The 21,144-nt window shown below is 50.7% G+C and overlaps 1 protein-coding gene across 1 annotated transcript in view; it reads right to left on the minus strand.

Annotated features, from left to right (window-relative positions):
- Window positions 1-11,262: 11,262 nt before the first annotated feature.
- MAP3K9 (mitogen-activated protein kinase kinase kinase 9) overlaps window positions 11,263-21,144 on the minus strand; it is a 73,854-nt gene continuing 63,972 nt past the window's right edge. The window contains exons 7-12 of the mRNA XM_036843171.1: window positions 20,597-20,719; window positions 19,167-19,320; window positions 16,485-16,553; window positions 14,927-15,039; window positions 12,899-13,705; window positions 11,263-11,769 (exon numbers count right to left, since the gene is read on the minus strand). Of these exons, the coding sequence (XP_036699066.1) occupies window positions 11,285-11,769; window positions 12,899-13,705; window positions 14,927-15,039; window positions 16,485-16,553; window positions 19,167-19,320; window positions 20,597-20,719 (1,751 nt within the window). The 3' untranslated portion in view covers window positions 11,263-11,284. The remainder of the gene's footprint in view (window positions 11,770-12,898; window positions 13,706-14,926; window positions 15,040-16,484; window positions 16,554-19,166; window positions 19,321-20,596; window positions 20,720-21,144) is intronic.

The raw sequence follows: 21,144 nt of genomic DNA on the forward strand, positions 1-21,144 counted from the left end.
GATCAAGTCTTACAGGAAACAGAAAGGGGTACAGTCTTATGTGTGGGGAAGGGCTGGGGGCAGGGAAAGTGTGGTAGGAGTTTGGGAAGGTAGGTTAGGAGCAGATCGTGAAGGCCGTGCTAAAGAATGTGGATCTTCTACAGACGTTGGGGTGTAACATGATCAGACCTGTATTCCGTGAGCATATTCGCTAGGGCTGATCTTCTGTCCCAACCCTCCCCCTTTTCCTCTTATCACAAGGAAGTCTCCAGCGCCTGCCATTGAGACTGCACAAGAGGCCCTCCTGATTGGGTGGATGCCGTGTGACCAGCCTCCGAGAGGAGGGGCAGAGCAGATGCCCACCCTTCACCACCGCCACCCAATGCCCCTATGCCAGAACATGTTCTCCAACTCAAGCTGGTTAGACTAGATCGGGTGGGGACCGGAGGGCTGAGAGGATTAGTACATCCCAGCCTTGAATGAAGCACATTCCATAGTCAAGTAAACAGGGTGTGGTGTACCTTGATCCAGCCCAGCTCCTTTCATGGAGGGGTGTGTCCATGTGTCACAAACCTAAGAGCGCATTCCAGGCCCGTCCAGGACCTGACATTCCTAACCAGCTATGCCCTCTAGGAGACCTGCATGTACCTTCTCTCTTAGAACTTTCTCTGTTCATGTATTCTCACCAGGTTCTGCTTGCATTGTGCAGGTGGCTCACCTCTCTCAGTAGGGAGGAAGAGATGAGGAAGGGGGTGAGGAAGAGATTCCATTAGGACCAGGAAGCTGGTACTGGCCCTGGCCCCAATTCTACTTTTCAAGAGCAGGGCTTCTGTAGTTACCTTGCTGTATTACTTGGGGCAGGGGGGCAGCCTCAAAGCAAGTGGCCTCTGGAACATCTGCAGAGAAACCTGAGATCATGAAGAAGTACCCTCAAACTACTGTATTCACCATTGTTTTGCTGACTGTAAAAGTAACATATATTCACTGAAAAAAAAAAAGGTCTTAAAAGTTCTGAAAGTAAAGAACCTTTTTAGATTAACCATGATACCTCTTCATAAAGATATCAGTAACTGACTATGTTTCCATCTTTTTCTTATGCCTACCAAGTGGATATTTTTTTAAAAAGATAGAAAGGAAAGGAAATATATTTTCTGTATATAATTGGGATCAAGTTATTTTTGAAGTTTTTGGTATCCTGCCTTTTAACTTTTGAACACTTCCTTATTTCCTTAACTATTCTTGAACAATCTAATTTTAATGGCTATGTAACCTCACATATGGTTGAATAATAAAATCAGAGATAGGAATCGAGGGTGAGGTATCGCCTGGGGCCACTTTCACACAAGGAAGAGACAGGCGTGTGCTGCTTGCTATGAGAGAAAGCCATCTCAAGCCTTTGTGCCTTTGTGCTCCTCCTTCCCTTAAGATTCAACTCAGGTGTCGCTGCCTCCCTGAGGTCTGTGAAGCCCCAGCTCAGGCTAACGCCAATCCATGGTGTTCCTGTAGCACCATCATAGCACTGACCACATTAAACAGATTTCTGTACATTTCAATCTCTTCCAGCAGACCATAAGGTCTTGGAGAACTGGGCTGTATTTGAACAAGCTGTAAATCTCCAGTGTCCAGCTGGCACCCGGCACATAGAAGATATTCAATAAATGCCTTGCAGAGAGGCAAAGTTTAAGCAATCCCATTGCCAGGCATTTAGACTGTTTATAATTTGTAATTAAAAACATGCTCTCATTGGGACTTCCCTGGTGGCGCAGTGGTTAAGAATCCGCCTGCCAATGCAGGGGACACAGGTTCAATCCCTGGTCCGGGAAGATCCCACATGCCGAGGAGCAACTAAGCCCATGCACCACAACTACTGAGCCTGCGCTCTAGAGCCCACGAGACACAACTACTGAGCCTGCGTGCCACAACTACTGAAGCCTGTGTGCCTAGAGACCATGCTCTGCAACGAGAGAAGCCACTGCAATGAGAAGCCTCCGCACTGCAACGAAGAGTAGCCCCCGCTCACCGCAACTAGAGAAAGCCCAGCAACGAAGACCCAATGCAGCCAAAAATAAATAAATAATTAAAGTTAAAAAAAAAACATGCTCTCATGTTCTCAGATTCCATGTTGACTGAGGAAGAGGGTAGAAGTAGACCCCCCCCCCAAATCTTGTTTGGGTCATTTGTAGTCACTAGAACCCTCCTGTAAATAATGTTGAGATGACTTGTAAACAAGTCTTTGTCTGCATCTGACTCATTCTTTGATATGAGTGCAGAGGCTAGAATCAGACAAATCTCAGCTTCACTGTTTGAGAGTTCTGTGGCCTTGGGCCTGTTACTTGACTCTAGTCTTCATTTTTCTCAGTATAAAATGGAGAGAATAATGGGATCTACTCTTAGGATGTTGAGATGTTGTAAATGAGATAATGCAGGTCAAGTCTTAGCGCAAGGCTTGGCGCATCGTAGCTAGTTGTTATTACTAAATGAAATTTCTGGGTCCACGTTATAGAATTAATGCCACATGGTCAAACTGCTTTGCAGAAACATGGGAGCAATTCATATACATACTCTTCTCATGGCATCTTCTCAAGCAAGGAGTTGGGTCAATTTTTCATCTTTGCCCAATCAGCCTGACAAAGGTTATGTGGCCCTAGTTAAACCTACTTTGAAGTTCAGCACAAGGTCATCTTTCTCCTCACAGTCTTAGCATCCAGCACCCACCAGTTACCGTCTGTGGGTAGCAGAGGAAGGGGCTAAGAGGGATGGAGTGAGTGAAGGTCACAGTATTAAAGCATGAACGGGTCAATATAGAGATTCAGAAGCCACTTTTCCACATGCAGCTGAATAATGAAACAGTGGACTAAAGTGCCAAAGAATGCCCCCAAACAAGATTCTTCTGTCTGTCTTCACCCTCATCCCCACCCAACGCACAATCACGGAAAGTAAGAGCACAAAGGCTGCTTTGTGATCAGCCTGCTCCAGAAGAGACCCAGAGAGATTAAGTGGTTTGCCCAAGGTCACAGAGCTGGCATGTGCCATTAAGAGTATCAAGACCACAAGGAACCCATGACTCACAGCTGGCAAACCTTGTCCACAAGTGTACAAGTCCATTGGTGTCTGTCCTCTTAGCCACATTCACAGCTTCACCAGGAATGTCAGGGTGGACAGTGGTAGAGGGTGAGAGACGGCACATACTTGCCAGGAGCTCCGAAAACCAAAATTCACGACCTGGGCGAAAGGCAGTTATGCGAAGAAACTGAACTGCCCGGGCAGGCACTGGTCAGTGCTATGCTTCAGAAAGGCCCCTGTGGTCCAGCTGGGGGCTCTAGGACCTTCAGGGAGGTTCCTCAGCCACCTCCTCTTTCCTGCACCATATCTACCCCTCTCTCCAGTTATTTTACCCCTACATATGGAAATTCTCGAGAAACAGCCAGTTACTTGGACATCTTGTATAATTACAAAGAAAAGAGGGGAAAAGGACAAGTTTACAAAGCACCACAGCAAACCAGAAGTCATTATTGTAATAGTTTTATTCAAGTCTGTGTGTGCTCTGGTGGTGAGACCAGGCTGAGATCAGCATCACACTGTAATACAAGAGGTTTAGCCATTGAACCAAGCCTGCTTGGCATCCCTAGTTAACAATTTACAGTACCTTGAAAAAAAAAAAAAAAAAGCCAAAGAAAAGAACCTGATAAGTTTCCTTCAGGACTTTTCTATTTTTAAATATTGTTGACAAATTACAATAACTTAAATCCCAAAGCAAAATGGGAATTCAAGGACACGGGGTCATCACACATGGACAAGACACTGGAGCAGAGAAGGCTTAAGATGAAAACTAGGAGCTACATACTGAGGAACAAAACTAACGTGTATGTGAACTTCCACTTTACCTAGACTTGAAGGCTCTAAGGGGGAGGAAAATCCCAAAGGAAGGTTTTCTGTGAATTAAATAAAACCCATCTCCAGCTCCTCTCCTTAACCCTCTAGAAGATATACAGTCTCAGACTAGATCTCCGTGTGAGTGTGTGAACATGCGTGTGTGAGATTGTGAGTGTGTGAGCATGTGTGTGTGTGTGTGTGTGTGTATCGTGGGTAGTTAGAGGAGAAAGTTGACAAGTTCATCCCCTCCCTTCTTTGCTACAACTGGGTATCAAGAGCATGTGGCTCAATACAATGAAAAGACAAAAGCCTGATTTCAAGTTCCCAAGAGGAGCTACAGTAAGGCTTCCAAACTCCAGAGGCCGGGAGGGATGTGGGTTGAAGCTGTGCTAAAGGCCAGTAATGGGGCAACTGTGGGCTGGAAACAGAGGCGAGAGGCCCATAGGCCTTCAGTGGTCCTGGGAGAAGAGCTACAGGATGGACATGTTCAACCCCCGCCCCCGTGGAACAGGTCCCTGAACAATCGTGGAGAGGAAATGATGGAGGAGGAAGCAGCAGGAGCAGAGAGGAGGTCGGCTGAGCTCCAGGGAGACTGCAAGTCCTGCAGGGTGTCTCCAGTCACAAAGGGGAGGTGATGGGTTAGCCACAGGACAACTCCTCCCTGGACAAAGAGCCACCTCAGAGCCTCAGGGGACCTAAGCCAGGCTGATTTTATCCCAGACCTTCTAAACAGTGCCCTAAAATGTGCTCGGAGGAAAAGAAGAGATGGCTTTGGAGTCAAACAGGTCAGCAACACTGCTTCCTAGCCATGTGACCTTGGGCATGTTACACAACCATCTGAGCCTCAGTTTCCACATCCTTAGATGGAGGTAATATCCCCCACCCCACCCTCCCAGGATTATTGTGAGTCCAAAAAAAAAAAAAAGAAAGAAAGAATATAAACCTTTAGGACAGCACCTCTCACCTAGAAGAAATATAATGGTTTCATATAATTTATTGTTAGTCCCCATACCCAGGCCAGGATAAACCCATGCCTCATTCTGACAGTGACGAAGAAAAGAGCCATAGCCAGCATGGCTTCTGGAACTGGAGGGAAAGATAAATGATGAGAGTAAAATAAAGATGACAGAGAATAATAATAGTATCGAAAAGGATCCCAAGGGAGGTGATAGGACGGCTGAAGGTCACTGTAGGCCAGGCACAGTGCTAGGCAGGCAAGGGAGTAAAAACACCTCTGTCTAACTTCTGTCCTTTCTGGAACTGGGAGAGAGAATGATTTATTCACTTCTCTGCAAGTTCAAAGATGTCCCAAAGAGGTTTCAAATGAGACTCTGAAGAATCCTCTCCACTGTAATCCCTTCCCTTTCCCTTAAAACACATACATACCTCTAAGTGGCCTCAGGGTTTCAGAGAGGCTGAAAGGAAGCTGGGGGACATCCAGGAAAAGTCATCTCAGTCACAGGTCCAAGGATGAAAGCTGCCCTAGGTGTTTCACTGCTGTTAAGTCAACACATTCCTATTCAAACGCAAACACTTCCAGAGAGCTACCACCCGACTCAGGACTGAAGGGAAGGGCAAGCAGGAAAGACCTAACCCTACCTCACAGTTCTGCCTGAGCTTGTTCAGGGGAGGAACAGGTAGGGCTGAGACTAGGATAAGGTGAGGCACTCGCCTTGGATACAGAATTTAAGGGGTCACCAAAAACAAAACAAAACAAAACTCAGTTATCCAGATGAATCATATTTCAGTGCAATACTTTTAAAAATTAAAGTTAATGAAAAGTTCATGACGAACACAATATCTACATTTTAAATAAAGTCGGGATCTGTCAAAGCAAGGACCTGGGTGTGAAGGATTTCAGGAACGTGGGCAACATATTACGGTCTTGGACTACAGGGAGTGTAGAGCAAGACCACCATATCCATGGGGCCATCACTCACCAGGACCCCTCTTGATAAATCAATCTGACCTCTGGGTTCAGATTTCCTGAATGTCTCCCTCACACATCCCAATAGGAAAGGCCTATCTCTGAACCTCTGAAATTGTACTCTGGTGTCTGTCCTGAGATACCTATCTAGCTGCCAGGTTCACGCCTGCCAATCAGGCTAGTAAAACTAGGTTGTGGGTGTTTGCAGGGAGGGTGGGTCAGACCAGTCAGGAAGGAGATTGGGTCAGGGAAAAGGCAAGTCTGTTTCCAAGAGAAACAAAGAGAGGAGTAGAAAAGCTCATGCCTCTGCTAACCAGCTGGGCCCCGAGGCTCTTCTCTAGTTCTAGCTGTGGTCATGAGCGAAAGACCCAAAGGAAGGCCATGGGCAGGGGATGCAGGGAACCACACAGCCAGTAAGAATCAGGAAGAACCAGTCCTACTGGCTCCAGATCAAGGAGCAGCCCAACCTTTGAAAGAACAAACCAGGGCTCCCTGAAATGGACAAGGGACGGGGTGAGGCCTGTCAATAGTGTATCAGGACAAATGGAAAATAATCTAAGTGAATGAGAGGCTCACCTGGCCCGTATAGCCAACCAGAAGCCCAGGGCTGGGTCAGGCTAATTAGACACCTAAGCCCCGTTAATTAGCCTTAATCAGCTAGGACTCCGGTTTCTGCCTCCTGCCCTTCCAAAGCCAGTGCCTGGGGTGGCGGGCACCCAGGAGGCAAGGCCAGGGCAAAGCCAGGGCCTGAGGGCTCCCTGGAAGTACCACTGGGTTTCCCCTTCTGATGTGGATTTTTATTCATTTGAATTCCTGGTCTAAGAAAACAATGATCTGTCCGAACAAAGAGAGACATTTGGGAATGTGTTCCTCACAACAGCTGGAGCTTCAAAAGAAGTCATCTCAGGCCTGAAGCCAAGGAGAAGAGGCAGGTGGTCTAGTCGGTCAAACCACATGAAATTGCCAATATTTGACTGTTTTTGACTTCCAACCACACACACACGCGCGCGCACACACACACACACACTGTTCTCCACAAAAGGAAGCAACCCAGCAAGGGGAGGCTTACCAGTGCTAGACCAGGGGCCCCAGGACCACAGATTTTCAAGCTAGAAAGGCTTCGTGCTTCATCGTCCTCAGTTCACAGCTGGGCTCAGAGGTCCAGAGCGGGGAGAGATGTTTGCGCCATCACACAACTTGCAGGCGGGTAGCTCCGATCACCGGATTCCTGCCGCTCCTGCTGCCACGTTCACTTACAAGGCACTGTGAGCTTCTCTCCCCCTGACCCCGGTCTACAGTCTCTGGCAGAGTCCTCAGGAAAAGCCTGCCACTACAGAAGCGGCAGCACCTGCTCCTTCCCCGAAATTCTTCAAGAGACAATAGTGTTTCTGACCTGCCCGACCCACACCTGAGTCAAAGGCACAGGCTAAATGAAACCCATGCAGAAAAGGTCAAGGTTCTGCATTCACAGAGGGGCCTGCCGCACGGACATTTCAACCGTGCAGCGTACCACTCAGAGCCACCCAGCCTTCAGTACCCGCTGCTCTGTGCTTTGTGAAAAGCGAGCTGGAAGAATTAGGAGTGCTCAGGAGGCGGCTCTTTCTCTGTGGGGGAGGGAGCAGGGAAGGAGCCTCCAAAGGGGGGCTGTGGAGCAAGAGTGTTGATACCACTTCAGGCCTAGATGTCCTTGGGGTGTCTCATGGTGTCCCTGAGCAACTGTGGTCTGGGGGAAAAGGGGCCTTGTGGGGAAGCCCACACCATGACCCATGTCCCAAGGGCCAGCAGACCCTTTCCCAAGGATTCCTTCCGGAACCGGCCTGATTCCGGCCTCTAAACAGACTTTGGGAATGACTCCAAGAAACAAGAGACCCCGAATCATCATTCGGATGCTGCCTCCAGCTCCCCGTCTCCCATCGCCTCCTCTGTGAGACACTAATGGTAGGACCATCAGCCTGACAAATTAGGTGGGGGAATTAGGAGGGATGCTTGTAAACACCAGGGGCTACGTAATGCAGCAGAAGAGCATGTGCCTGACCACGGTCCCCATTAGTCATGCTAAGCCAACTCCAAATCATTCCTCTTCCAGAAGCCAGAGGAAGTAGGCAAGTCCCCTAGAGGCAAAGGCGGTAAGAACTGCACTGTCAACTTCAGCAGTTCGTCCTATTCGCTGGCAGGGAGCCACGGGTTTCAGGGACCTGCTCTGATACACACTCTCTTGCCCTTGTGAGGGAAGCAGGTGATGGTTGCTTTTACAGGAAGGAAATTTGAGAGGGACTAAGAGACAAGCCCAAGGTCAGACAGCAAAAGCAGAACGGAGGACAGAGCCAATCTGTTCAGGTCTCAGAGTCTGATGCCCGACTCAGCAATCAGTCCAAGCAGCTTTTTAACTTCTCTTCATTTCAGTCTTCATCTTTAAGCATTTCCCCTTCTCTACCGGTAAGTATAACAAATGTAGAAGGCAAATAATGTAATTTTGTAAAGGTCAGGAGGAAAGGTTAGCACAATTCTGAGTCATCCAAATGCAAGGTACCACCACCACCACCACCACCATCATCATCATCATCATCATCTTCACTACCAGACCTCATCATCATCATCTTCACTACCAGACCTCCGGATACTAAAAGATGCGAAGATAAGAGAATCTGTCAAAGCCTCTTAGACATAACATATGAAAATAACTGGGACATCTACTCAGCCCCTGGCAGTGGCCTGGATCCCCAAGGACAGAGGACAGTCCTGTGCAAAATCAGTGGAAGGAACTGAAGGAGCCAAGGAGAAGGGGCGGAGAGCAGTATCTGTTTCCCATCACCATCTTCCATGTAGCAGCACCTGCCAAGAGGGGTGGGAAAGTGTCTGAGGAAAGGGAAGGGGGTCAGCTACTGCTGCTGCAGGGGTTTGATCCCCTGCTCCCAGGCCTGCCCCTGCCCATGACCATGGAGACAAGGGAAGCTGAGTGGACAGAAAGCAACCCAAACCTGTTACTATATAGGATCCTTATCCCACCTGAGCCTTGCCCCACAGAGAGAGAGAGTGTGGCAGGCAGGGGTCCCTCGGAGACCTGGTTTGGAGGAGCTGAGAGATGGTAAGTCCTCCATCTTCATGGAAGCCCACAAAAGCATCTTCAGAATAACCCCGCTTCTGCCTCTTGCGGGTATAATCCTTCCCTTAGCAGACACCCAGCCTTCCCTTGTCTTCCCCTGGATGGATAAGGAAGAACCGGGTTCAACCTCCTCTTACTCAGCGACAGTGAGCCATCAGTCTACTCCACACCAGTTACACTACACTTCCAAGACAGACAGCTGCAATCCAACAAAATGACAAAAAGCAGAAAATGAGCAAAGGAAGACCCCCTGCCTCCTTCCACAGAGCACCGTCCAGAGCCAGCGTGGTCTGGACTACACTGTACGCTGCACCCACCAGGGGACCATTTAGTGCGGCTAAGGGTTTAGAGATGTGTTAGTGGCTTAGGGCCTGGGGCCCTGGAGAGTCCTGGGAAAGGGCACAGGACAGGCCGTCTGTGTCCCTCTCCCCATCAGGAATGAAGGGGAGTCACGTGGTTGGCTGGAACTGCTGACGGGATTCACGCTTCCCCCCTCCTAGCCGAGGAGCGGGGCATGGGGCCAAAAATAATCTCTTACGTACGGTCTTCGCTGAACAAAGAGGCGGAGAGAGATGAGATGCAATAACAGAACGCTGGACAACAAAACCAACAGTGCCTCCCCGCCCAAGACTACATGGGGCCCTGGAACCAAAGTGTCTGCCAGTGGGCTCGTAGAACAACGAACAACTTGAAAGCCAAGGTCTCCCCTTTTGTCATCCCCAGGGCAGGACTTCTATCGTAGTTACAGAGCAAGCAATGACCAAATCCATCACTCGTGCCCGGATGGTTGCTCTCCTGTCCTGGCATCCAGGCAGCAAACACAAGAAACCTGCAGGTGGCCCTCCAACACCTGCAGAGAAATAGTCCAGGATAAAAGACAGTGGAGTGATGTGTAGAGTCTTGAGGGGGGAGGAGCATGACCTAAGGACGCTATTCCTGTCAAGCTGTTATTCCCACGCAAAGACAACCGTTCACACTTGCTGCAGGAGCCTGAGGGTAAGAGGAACAGTGGAGACACACGTGAGGAAGCTCCAGAAGAAGCTCAACGTTCAAGTTAAGGAAACAAATTCCAGAAAAGTCGGGGTTGGCCTCTGTTGTCCTTCCTACCCAGCACATGGTCCAGAGCCCAGCAGGAGGGGCTATCTGTGCACAGAGACAAGAGGCCTTGGTTGGTCTCCAGTGCTCGGGACTTGAAGGTTCCTGTACATCAGGGGCTCACTGAGCACCTTACAGACATCATCACTCACCACATCCATTCACGCAGGGAACTAAAAAGCGCTCCGTTTTACTTCAAGGGCATCACAGAGTAATGATGGATGAGAAGGAATCTCCCCAGTTCCAACGCCCAGGGTCCAGGACCCACCCCCATATGCTATTCTGGTACAGCGCAGAGATATCTCCCCACCAAACACACAACCTAAAGTCCACTAATTCCAGGGACCGGAAGAAAAATCAAGGGAAGAGAAGAACCCATACAGATCAGATGACCAAACGGACAAACACAAGAACTTTGTCTCTGGTTTCAGAACTGTCACCAGTGAGTCTCCCTGGAAACTATTCCTGGGCTGAGAGTATGTTTGTATCAGAACCTGGTCTGACCACATTTGGACCCCAGGTAGGAGATGGGTGCCGTCAACAGGTGCTGGTTTCTGCCCTTCTTTGAGTGTTTACAAAAGGAATGAGGACAGACAGACTCCGTTACCCTCTTTACTGCAACTCAACTGTATTTCCTAACTCCCTCCCCTCCCCCCGGGTCTCACAGAGGCAGGTCCCTACCACTGGGAGGCTCAAATGAATAAGTGGGGCGCCTGGAAGTGCAGTTAGGTGGTGCTAGCTCCATCAATTCCTGTGCCCGACACTGGGGTACTTTGCCTTCAGTCCTCCGGCCGGCACCGAAGGGCTCAGGACACAGAAAAGCTCACATCTCACACCAAACGAGATTCTGATTCATGAGTGTCAGGGAAGACTGTGGAAGAGGAGCAAAATCAATCACAGAACATCCAGTACTGGTGTTTGGAAAGGCTGAACTCAGGGCTAACAGGGAGCCCAGGAGGGCACACCCAGGGGGCTGAGGAGAGGGAGAAGCAGACAGATTCGGCTGAGTGACTCTGCAGGGTCACCTTGAAGGCAAGGAAGACTGTGGAGGGTGGAGGACATGCACGCACCCCTCCCTGCCCTCCACAGCCACGGCCCCTCCAGTGGACCTGGGGAGAAGGGCCCTGCAGGGCAAGAAGCCCTCTCAAGGGGCCCTGCTTCCATCCCTTCCATCTTCAAAGTGCATTATCAGTGCAAGAAGTAGGGCGGGAGCTCAGGGGGTCCAATGCTGAGACAGGGCTGTGCCAGCCAGCTCCCCCCCCATCTCCTCCTGCTTCCCCCTTGCCCGCCCCCCAACCCTTTTCGCGCTAAGACCAGAACTCTTGCTGGATCTCGTAAGGGGCAGGCCTGTGTGTGTTCAGCGCGGCTCTGCACAGCGGCACGGTGCCGTCCTGACTCTGGCCCTCTGCGTCCAGGTCCAGAAGCGTCCGCTCGGCGGGTGGCAGTGGCCCCGCCTGGAAGGGGAGCAGGGCTGGCAGCCCAGGCCGCTCCTCCACGGTACTGCTGCTGCTTGCCAAGCAGGAGTCCAGGTTGCTGGGCGTCTCCGTGCTGGAACTGTTGGCTGGGGAGGCGCTACGGGCGTGGCTGGGAGACACGAACCACCAAGGGTCCAGTCGCTGCCGGTTGGCAGAAGGACGCGGCCGAGGCAGAAACTCCAGGGTCTTGGGTCTCTCCAAGGCAGAGTCCTGCTGTGTGTTCCAGCGCCTTGGGGTCGGGGGAAAGACCACATTGGGGTCAGGGAGACGGGGGAATTCACCTGGGTCTCGGCTGGGGCTGGGGGTTTTCAACATTCCTGGTCAAAGAGACAAAGGGAGAGGCGTTCGATGATGGCACCACACTTCTGGGCCACACACGCTGCTTCCTCCCCACCTCGCCACGTCCCCGTCCACTTGGGATAACGTGAATCACGAGCGCCTACTATTTTTCATGCAGTGTGTTGGCAGGCACTGGGGATATAACAGTGAACTACAAGGCCACAGTCCCTGTATCTGATAATAATGGGACACACGGGGCTCGTATCTGCAATGAAACAACTTGAGGAAATGTCTGTTCATTAGCAGTTCATTACGTGTGACAAGAACAAAGCTAGGTGTCAGAAATCTAAAGACGAGTAATCTAGGGGTCTCTTTTCCCAAAGAGGCCACCTATCTGATTGTAACAAAAAAATCTAAGCAGGGGCAGGGCAAGCTGAACGGTCAAGTACTATTGTCGTTCACACTCAAATCTCACTGAAAGGGTATTGCCATGTTCTCTTCTCCTACGGGATTCAAGGTGGTTTCTTGACCTCAGGTCAGACTGAGGTCTTCTAGGGCGCAAGGGACAGGGTGGGGAAGGCCCAGGGTGACAGTGCACGTCAGGGCGTGTGGGACGTCAGACGGAGAAGGCGAGCGTGTGCACCGGCACAGCAGTTCACCTGGACACATCTCCGCGTCTGAGCGACGGGATGAGTGACTGAGGGGTGAGTGATGGAGGGCGTGATGCCCGGGTGGAAGCTTGCCTTCTGCGAGTGTCTGGACTCACGCTGTAACGAGAGGCAAGAGCCCAGCTGCGCGGCAGAAAATACCCTCCTGCGTGCAGGGCAGGATTCCTCTCGGTAACTGCAGCCTCCTCTTTGGGGAACAAACAGAGCTGGACTCCCGCCCGTGTCCTGAAAGCACCGCGCCGCACACTCCCACACCGAGGGCCTGAGCATCCCACCGGAGTCCTGATGGGGTTCTTCCCAGAACCTGCCTGTCTGCTCTCCCTCCTCAGGGAAGACCCCCTGAGGCACAGGACAGAGAGAAGTCGGCCACCTCCCGCGGCCCAGAGCAGCCTGTCTTGACTGGCTGAGCCAGAGGAGAAACGGAGCTGACCCCGATACCTCCACTCCTGGGGGAAGCACGAAGGCGGGCAAGAGGAAGGAGGGGGCGGGCAGGCCTCACCTGCTCCAGGGCTGGGGCTCAGCCCGTTGCTGGAGGGGCTCCTGCTGGCTCGAGGGGCCGCCGGCTTGAGGGCCCCATCGGAAGGAGTCCGCCGGTGGGCGCTGGGCTCAGCGCGGGGGGCCGTGAGGGTGACATGGGTGGGGGTCAGGGACTGCCTCGGGTCTCGCTTGAAGCGCTCCACTCGGACATTGACCAGGGGATTGCGGGTGCAGGGGCTCAGGGGCGGGGCCTCCCCGGGGCTGACGGGCATCTCGTACACCACGATCTCGTCACTGTCAGAACGCAGCAGGGAGCGGGTGGAGTTGCACTCGGAGATGGAGGAGAGAGAGAGCAGCGTGAGGGAGGCAGAGGGGTCTCCTAGCAACAGCACGGGCTCCTCCTTCTTGAAGAGCTTCCGGGATGGGGGGCTGGTGCTCCGACGGGGACGGCTGGCTCTCTGGAAAAGGCCCTCGCGCCTCTTCTTCTCCTCCCGGGCTGGCGGCTCGGGTTCCTCTGGGGGGAGCAGCTGGCACTTGCCAGCTTCCAGCAGGTCACACCCGAGGCCCGTGGCCGCCAGGACGGCCCCACAGCCGAGCAGAGCCACCTCGCAGCGGCGGTGGTGGGGGCCGCCCCGCTTGAGGCTGTTGGTTGGCGTCAGCTGAGGGGTACTGGTGGCCGAGTTGACTGGGGTGGGCTCCTCGTGGACGCCGTCGCCGGGGGGGCCGTCCCCCTCCTCTCCACGAGGGAATGGGATGCAGAGGTAGGACTGGTTGGGTGACGGCTGTGGACGACTCTCCCCACTCCGTGGACCTTCGCTGTCCTCGTCCTCTGCGAAGATGAGAGGAGTGGAGGGGAAACAGAAAATGGGAACGAAGCGGCAAGAGTAAAAACCTGGTCCTTCTCCCCAACCCCAGGCCCCTGGCTTAGTGCCAGGGATGCAGACGTTGAACAGTCTGAGGTGCAGGACAAAGAACCAACAGGACTTCATGCCTCCACACTCAACTGTGACCAACGTGGGGAAATCACTCGCCACTGCACAGCCTGTTTTCCTATGTGCAGAAAAGACGATCTGCTAATTTGCTCCTTCTGTCATAGGGACCCTCAACACAAGAAGTGCGGTATATGAGTTTCCTAGAACAGATAGATCCCTAATTATTTTACAACTTGAAACTGGAAGGGACCTTGGATTTCTAGGATAATGGCCTACAGACTTGTCTCAAGACTAGTGTCCTGCAGGACGTCCCTGGTGGCCCAGTGGTTACGACTCTGCGCTCCCAAGGCAGGGGACCCAGGTTCGATCCCTGGTCAGGGAACTAGATCCCACATGCATGCTGCAACTAAGACTTTGCATGCCCCAACTAAGGAGCCCACGAGCCACAACTAAGGAGCCCACCGGCCAAAACTAAGGAGCCGGCAAGCCGCAACTAAGGAGCACGCCTGCCGCAACTAAGAGCTGGTGCAACCAAAATTAAAAAAAAAAAAAAAAAAAAGAGTAGTCTCCTGCAAAGGATTAGAACCCCCTGCGTGGGTGAAGGTCCATCTACTCTATGGACTGACTTATTATGATCTTGGAATTCTACAGAGAAGAGTACTTTCTGAGAGAGCCTGGAGAAGGCCTTACCCATTCAGTAATCACAGGGCAACACTGGAAAAGCTTCCTTGGAGGAACACTGTGGTGTCTTCTATCACCATCTCCCATTCTGTGGACTCCCCACATTAAAATACACAGAAATAGACCCAGGAGAGGAAACTGCCTGATTCCAGGCCTCCTCCTTCTTCACTGCCCTAAGGAGGCTATAACTGGCCCCTTGGGATAGGAGGCCAAAGGCAGGTTCCATGGCAGCAGTAGTGATTTGAGAAGACTCAATAGAATGGGAGTAGAGCAAACTGAGAAGGAACAAGCGGGGCCGGGGGTGGGGGGACCAAGAGTTGAGGAAAAGAGGAAACACCCCCATGAAGCAGTACTAGGGGTCCTTAAAGAGTCCGAGAAGCTTGGCCAAGAATTCCCTGAGGGAACAGGGGGAGAGTCAAGACAAAGGCAGTACTTACCCATCTCCATAAGGCTGGTGAACCCTGGCAGGGCTGGACTATTCCTCGGCCCCTTCCCCAGGTTGGGGGCACTGGACGACCACTGTTTGTATCCATCTACCAGGGACTTGAGGCTGAATGAGAGGAAGTGAGGAAACTGTGAGAACTGGTTACTTCCTTTACCCTCAGCTCCCTGGGCCTATGGAAATGCCTCTCCCTGTCTGCTTGATTACAGCAAAGCCCAAGAGCCTCGGGGTATAGGCAACAAGCCTTATTGAGCCCACCCGCTTCATTAGCAAAAGTGCACATGCTCTAGGGAGTGAAAAGCAGAGACATAACCCACCCCTCACATGCTGCTACGGAGCTGTGGGAAGACCTGCTGGGCAGGCTGGCAAGAGGACAGCAAGAACAAGGACTGCCCGGCGCTGGCCAGGGTCTTGCCGAAGCCCAACTTAAGGGAGAGGCAGTCACTCCACAGGCGCTGACTACAACACACTGGTGACGTTAGAAAAACTGCAATGCTGAGATTTGCAACGCAAGGCAAGCACCGGGCAATGAGCTAGCAGAGATGGGCCAGGCCAGGCCACTCCATTCACACCCTTTCTCGATTTCTCCTTCCAAGCTTACGGCATGCTTAGGCAACTTTCAAAGCCATCCATGTTTCAAAAACAAAAATCAACCAACAAAGCTGCACCAACCCAGTGCACTTTGGGACAGACCTATGTGGGCAGTACATAATGCTGGACTCGAACCCTCGGTTTGTCTGGGAATGGAGAGGAAAATGACAGGAGCTTGCTTTCAAAACCCTGTAGTCAGCTCACAGTGGCAAGCCAGTAACTCCAAGGTCACTGACCGGGTACCCCGCCAACTCTCTTATAGGACAGGGGCATCAGAGGCCCAGAAGCACTGGTCTTTCCCCTAAAGGACAGTAAAGAAGGAGGACTGAGGAATCTGCGGGCTATGACTGCCCTGGAGATACCAGTATATAACCAGGGGTGGCTCTCCTTTTAGGGCTAGAGAGAGCCATTCAACTAAAGCCCACTCTTCCCAGCCCATCCTGAGGGAGGGAGAAGGACCAACTTCTTCCCTGACTGCAGACCTCTGTTTCAAGTGCTATCAGAAATGCCACTGAATTAAAGTACCTCCCAGCGACCAGTGGTTTCAACCAAAATACACAGCCAGAGAGAAGCGTACTGCCCAACCCACAGCCTGAGACTTCTCACTGGAAGCCTCATAACATCACCTCCAGCTCTGGGTCCAAGGAATCCAGATCAGCAGAGTCAAAGCCAGTGCTGACGACCAAAGGATAAACAGCCATGGACTGTCTCCCTAAAACTAAGGATGCTGGGAGAATCCCAACAACAGGAGTGGTCAGGGGAGCAAGGAAACGTCAAGTCAGACCAACACAGGAATTTTCCCAAGGTGCACGATGGTACCGCTTCCAAAAAAAAAAAAAAAGAAAGTCAGCATGGCCCTGGCAATAATGAGGCTTGATTCTGCGGGGTGCGCTGTGAGGACAAGGAAACGGAGGGAGGGTTATTACCAGTACATGTGATGACAGGGTGAAGATTAGACTCACCCCAAGTGGAAATGTGGAGATTCTGATGGGGTACTTAAACCATTAGCTTTCTCACGTCTCTGAGGGGATCTTCAATGAATAAAGAGAATCAGTAGCAGGCAACAGTGGGTACATGCAGCTCAGCCTCTCCCACATGAGAACCCTCAAGGCTGGGCTCCAGCCACGTCGCCAGCTGCCCTCCCCTTGTCCGGTCAGCAAAGCCCCACACCATGAAGGAATCTTTTTTTTTTTTAAACTTTGGGTTGGTTTGTTTGTTTATTTTTATTTATTTATTTATGGCTGTGTTGGGTCTTCGTTTCTGTGCGAGGGCTTTCTCTAGTTGCGGCGGCAAGTGGGGGCCACTCTTCACTGCGGTGCGCGGGCCTCTCACTATCGCGGCCTCTCTTGTTGCGGAGCACAGGCTCCAGACGCGCAGGCTCAGTAGTTGTGGCTCACGGGCCCAGTTGCTCCGCGGCATGTGGGATCCTCCCAGACCAGGGCTCGAACCCATGTCCCCTGCATTGGCAGGCAGATTCTCAACCACTGCGCCACCAGGGAAGCCCATGAAGGAATCTTAACAAGATGACCATGCCGGAACTACTACAGGCCCAGGACCTCCCAATCTGTGGGACAAACATCGCTGAGCAGCCACAGCTTAATTATGGGGGGCTTGTGAATCCATAGATCTCCGCTGTCTACAGACAGCGCATATGTTTCCTACAGATACGTACTATTTTTTTAAAGGATGGAGATGCAAATTCACTTAACATTACTGAATTCAATACAGCTTTTTATCATTACATATTTTCTTCAGTCAACAGGGACTAACATTAGAAATAGTATCATATAGAGGCTCTCAAAATTTTCTGACATGGAAGAGGTCTTTTCTTGAGACTGGATGGATTTTCCTTATTTCATCAATAGGAACTGAGAATCATGAAAAATGAAGTCACATATTTTGAACTGCTTCAAAAGTTTTGAGGGCAAATCTATGTAAGTTAATGTAACGTAAGAAAATTCCAAAGTTAATGTTTTGTGTAATGTGAAATGCAATTAATTTACTAGCAAGACAAAAAATACCTTTAAATGAAGCAGAACCAGAGAAACTATTGGGATCCAGAGCCAACCTGGTAAAGCCTATCTGGAAACACACTAATGTCAGAAATGCCAAGGGACTCAGGGTGACGGAGTTCCTCAGGCCCAGCTCAACCCTACTTCTAGCCAAGGCTCAAAGGACAAACTGAGGAGTGCTTGTACCTACAGAACTTAGTATAGCAGAGCAACCTGCAATCCCCAGAGGACTCAATCACTGAATTCTTATACAGCTTAGGCAGTCTGCCCTACATATCTAAATATTCTGTTCCAAGGTAGCTAGTGATTTCCAAAGCCTGGCTTCAAAGAGGCCATCCTTCATGAACCAACCTGTTATTTTCACCTTCAGCACAGATCTGACATGGGGAAGTGGATTTTGGACATGAAATCTTAGTATTCAGAGAAATACCAAGGCTAGTTACAGGTTCAGGGCACCTCTAAGTCGAATAGTCAACCTTAGAAGCTCTTTGAAAAGCCACTACAAAGGATGAAGGGGGCTACTGCTAATCCTCCCACTTGGAAAAGTCAAGAAATATGGTTCTAGATTCTAACACAAGAATAAGAAGTATATCCCATGACATGCATTCTTCGAGTATGAAGGAGAATTGCATGAGAAGCACGGACGAATCATGAGAGCAAGTATTTACATATGCTTACTACGAGCCAGCCCATCTTCTAGGGACTTCCCAAATATGAGCTTATTCATGATCACCTCCATGAGACGGGTATGGAGAGAATCCCCATTTGATAGATGAGAAAACATAAGGTCCCACAGCTGGGCATGGAGGAGCCGGGATTCACACCCCGGCAGCCTGGGCTCAGCATCCATGGTCTTCACTACTACACTACAAGCAACTGGTCTGTGAAGGACTAGGACCCCTGGGTCACAAGCCCACAGTGAGAACACAAGCACATCCAAGGCACCAGGGCGTGCCATGTGCTTTGCCTAGAGGGGGCACTCATACACGTCGGCGTGGCTAGGGGGTGGGGTCATCAGGAAGTGCTAGTGGCCCTGGAGTCACCTCCAACTGCACCTGCAGGGCTGGGTTATTCTGCCTGCCCCTGCTTCAGGATGAGCCTCCCATTCAAGAGGCGTGTCACCTCTGTCCTTCCTTCTCTTTCTCCTGGGCAGACGTTTTAAGGGGAAGAGCCAGGTGTAAACAGAACACTCAGGCTGAACTCCTCACACGTAGTGAATGCTTGGACTACTTGCTACTCTGAACAGGAGGCCTCCGGGGCTGGGCAAAGTGTAACTCATGGGCTAAATCCTGCCCATCACTTGTTTTTGTACAGTTTTACTGGAACACAGCCATGCTCGTTCATTTACACATTGTCCATGGTCTGTGGCTGCTTCTGTACTACCACAGTGGGGCTGAGTAGTTCCTACAGAGACCACGTGGCCCACAAAGCCTAAAATACTTACTATCCGGCCCTTTATGGAAAAAGTATGCCAACTCCTGTCCTAGGAGGTTCCAGGGAACAAGGAGATTGGAAAACCCTATTGTAAAGATCAAGAAGCTTGTCATTTCTCTGAACGCAGCGAAACACGCAACAGAGAAAAAGGTACTACACATCATATTTTTAAAGGATTTCCCATCATCTGGCTCTTACCCTTCGTCTCCTGAGGCAAACTCCTTCTGACCAAGTGTACCTGGCCCCCACGTCCGTCCCTTCTTCTTGGGGGCCCTCTTCTCCTCCTCTTCCCCCTCCTCCTTGGGGATGACACAGCTCCGGCCCCAGGTTTTGCTGCTTTCGCCTGGTGTCACTGTGGATAACAAAGGTCGAATGGGAGCTGGAAAATAGAGAGGTCCCCCCAAACCGGCCTCTCCCCGACTGGACACACACACTCACATAACTGGAGCTGCGGGGGATAGTCAGACCTTGTCAAAAACTCTGTGCCCGAGTGGAGCCTGCCAGGCAAGTAAAGGCAAGTAAAGGAGTTCCCAGCCACCACTCACTCAGTGCTTTCAAAGTACCAAACGTGAGAAAACCTCCTAGATTCTCCCGAGTCCAGCATAAAGTGGGCACTCAGGTCGGCCAGTCACCAGAGCTCCAAGCAGACCTGACTTAGGAACATGTTTTGTTGCCGGGGACTGGCTTGGGGGGCGAGGGGGGCGGTGAGGAAGTAGGTGAGAGATAAGGGGTAAGGAAGATGTATAAGTGAAGACATTTTGGTAAGAAAGTGCTGGAAAGGAAGAAAGTGAGGAATTCAACACTGTGGAGAAGGAAGTCAGGGGTAGGAGAGGGGGAAGGAACGGGCCTGGAGAAATATAACAGATAGGAGAGGAGGTGCCTTCTTCTGACCCTGATACCTTAGAGCAAGGGTTGAAAGCCAAATGCTTCAGAGACTGGCCTTATATCATAAATGAATGGAGTGACCCAATTACCAGAAAACAGGGAGTTGAGGGGACTGAGGCAAAATACAGAGCATACGAAAAAAAGAATCCACTGATTTGATTTGATTTTTCAAGGAAAGCCAGAAATCCAGGTCTTGGGGGGTTTTTTGACGAAATCTCTCTATCTTTAAATTAGGGCATACACACACTTTACATATATGCATATATGTGTGTTTGTGTAAGTTCTTTTTAATAAACACTGTCATAAAATAAAATTGGTTCAGATTTGGCCTATCATAAAGTAGCTGGCAAGTTTACCTTGGAACCTACACTTTGACAAAGCCCTTTCCTGGGAAGCATGGAAAAGAAAAACCACGATGCCCCAAATATGGCAGCAAGTGCACAAGGTCCCCAGGCCAGGGTACCTTCATCGCATCCCAAATTGCTTTGTAATTCACTAAAGAGCCCGCTGATACCCACAAACCCCTTTGCCGGTATCTGACTAAGAGTGAAAGGGTCAAGGTCATGGAGAGAGGAGGTGGGGGGTAAGAGTCTGCGTACACATGTGCATGTATATACATATTGTGGAGGAGAAGTGGCAGAGTTATGGACGGAGCCAGCCTGGACCAGTCGGTGGCTGGACAGAGCAGGGGACAGGTGCCCCTGGTGTGTTCTGGCCCCAGCTAATTTGGGAAACAGCCTCACACTGGATGGCTCGCAGGCGAGGAATGATGGTGGGGCTTGCAGGAGGACTAGAGCGGCTGTTGATGAGACTCTTCCTTTTATCCATGGTGGGTGAGGCCTGTACCGTGAACTTGTGCTGGAAATCTGCTTGGGGAAAGACAAACAGATGCGTGTGCATTAGAATCTTCCCATTATCAAATTCCTATGAGCTACAAGGATATATACTGTAACACAGGGAATACAGCCAATATTTTATAATAACTATAAATGGAGTATAACCTTTAAAAACTGTGAGTCACTATGTTGTACACCTGAAACTTGTGTAATATTGTACATCAACTATACCTCAGTTAAAAAAAAAATTCCTATGAGAGAACTGACACTTCCTGGCAGGCTTGAGGGACAGGCCCTATTTCCTGAGAAGCTCCTTTTCACCTGCGAAATGTTCTCTTTCAGAATCATTTCTTTTTCCCATAGGGATGTGGCAAGATGGACGTATGAAGAGAAGGAAACTTCATTACCCAAGTGAACTTCATTATATGGTTTTCATAAAGCCGTCTATATAATGT

The sequence above is a fragment of the Balaenoptera musculus genome, chromosome 2, assembly GCF_009873245.2.
Source record: "Balaenoptera musculus isolate JJ_BM4_2016_0621 chromosome 2, mBalMus1.pri.v3, whole genome shotgun sequence".
Taxonomy (NCBI): domain Eukaryota; kingdom Metazoa; phylum Chordata; class Mammalia; order Artiodactyla; family Balaenopteridae; genus Balaenoptera; species Balaenoptera musculus.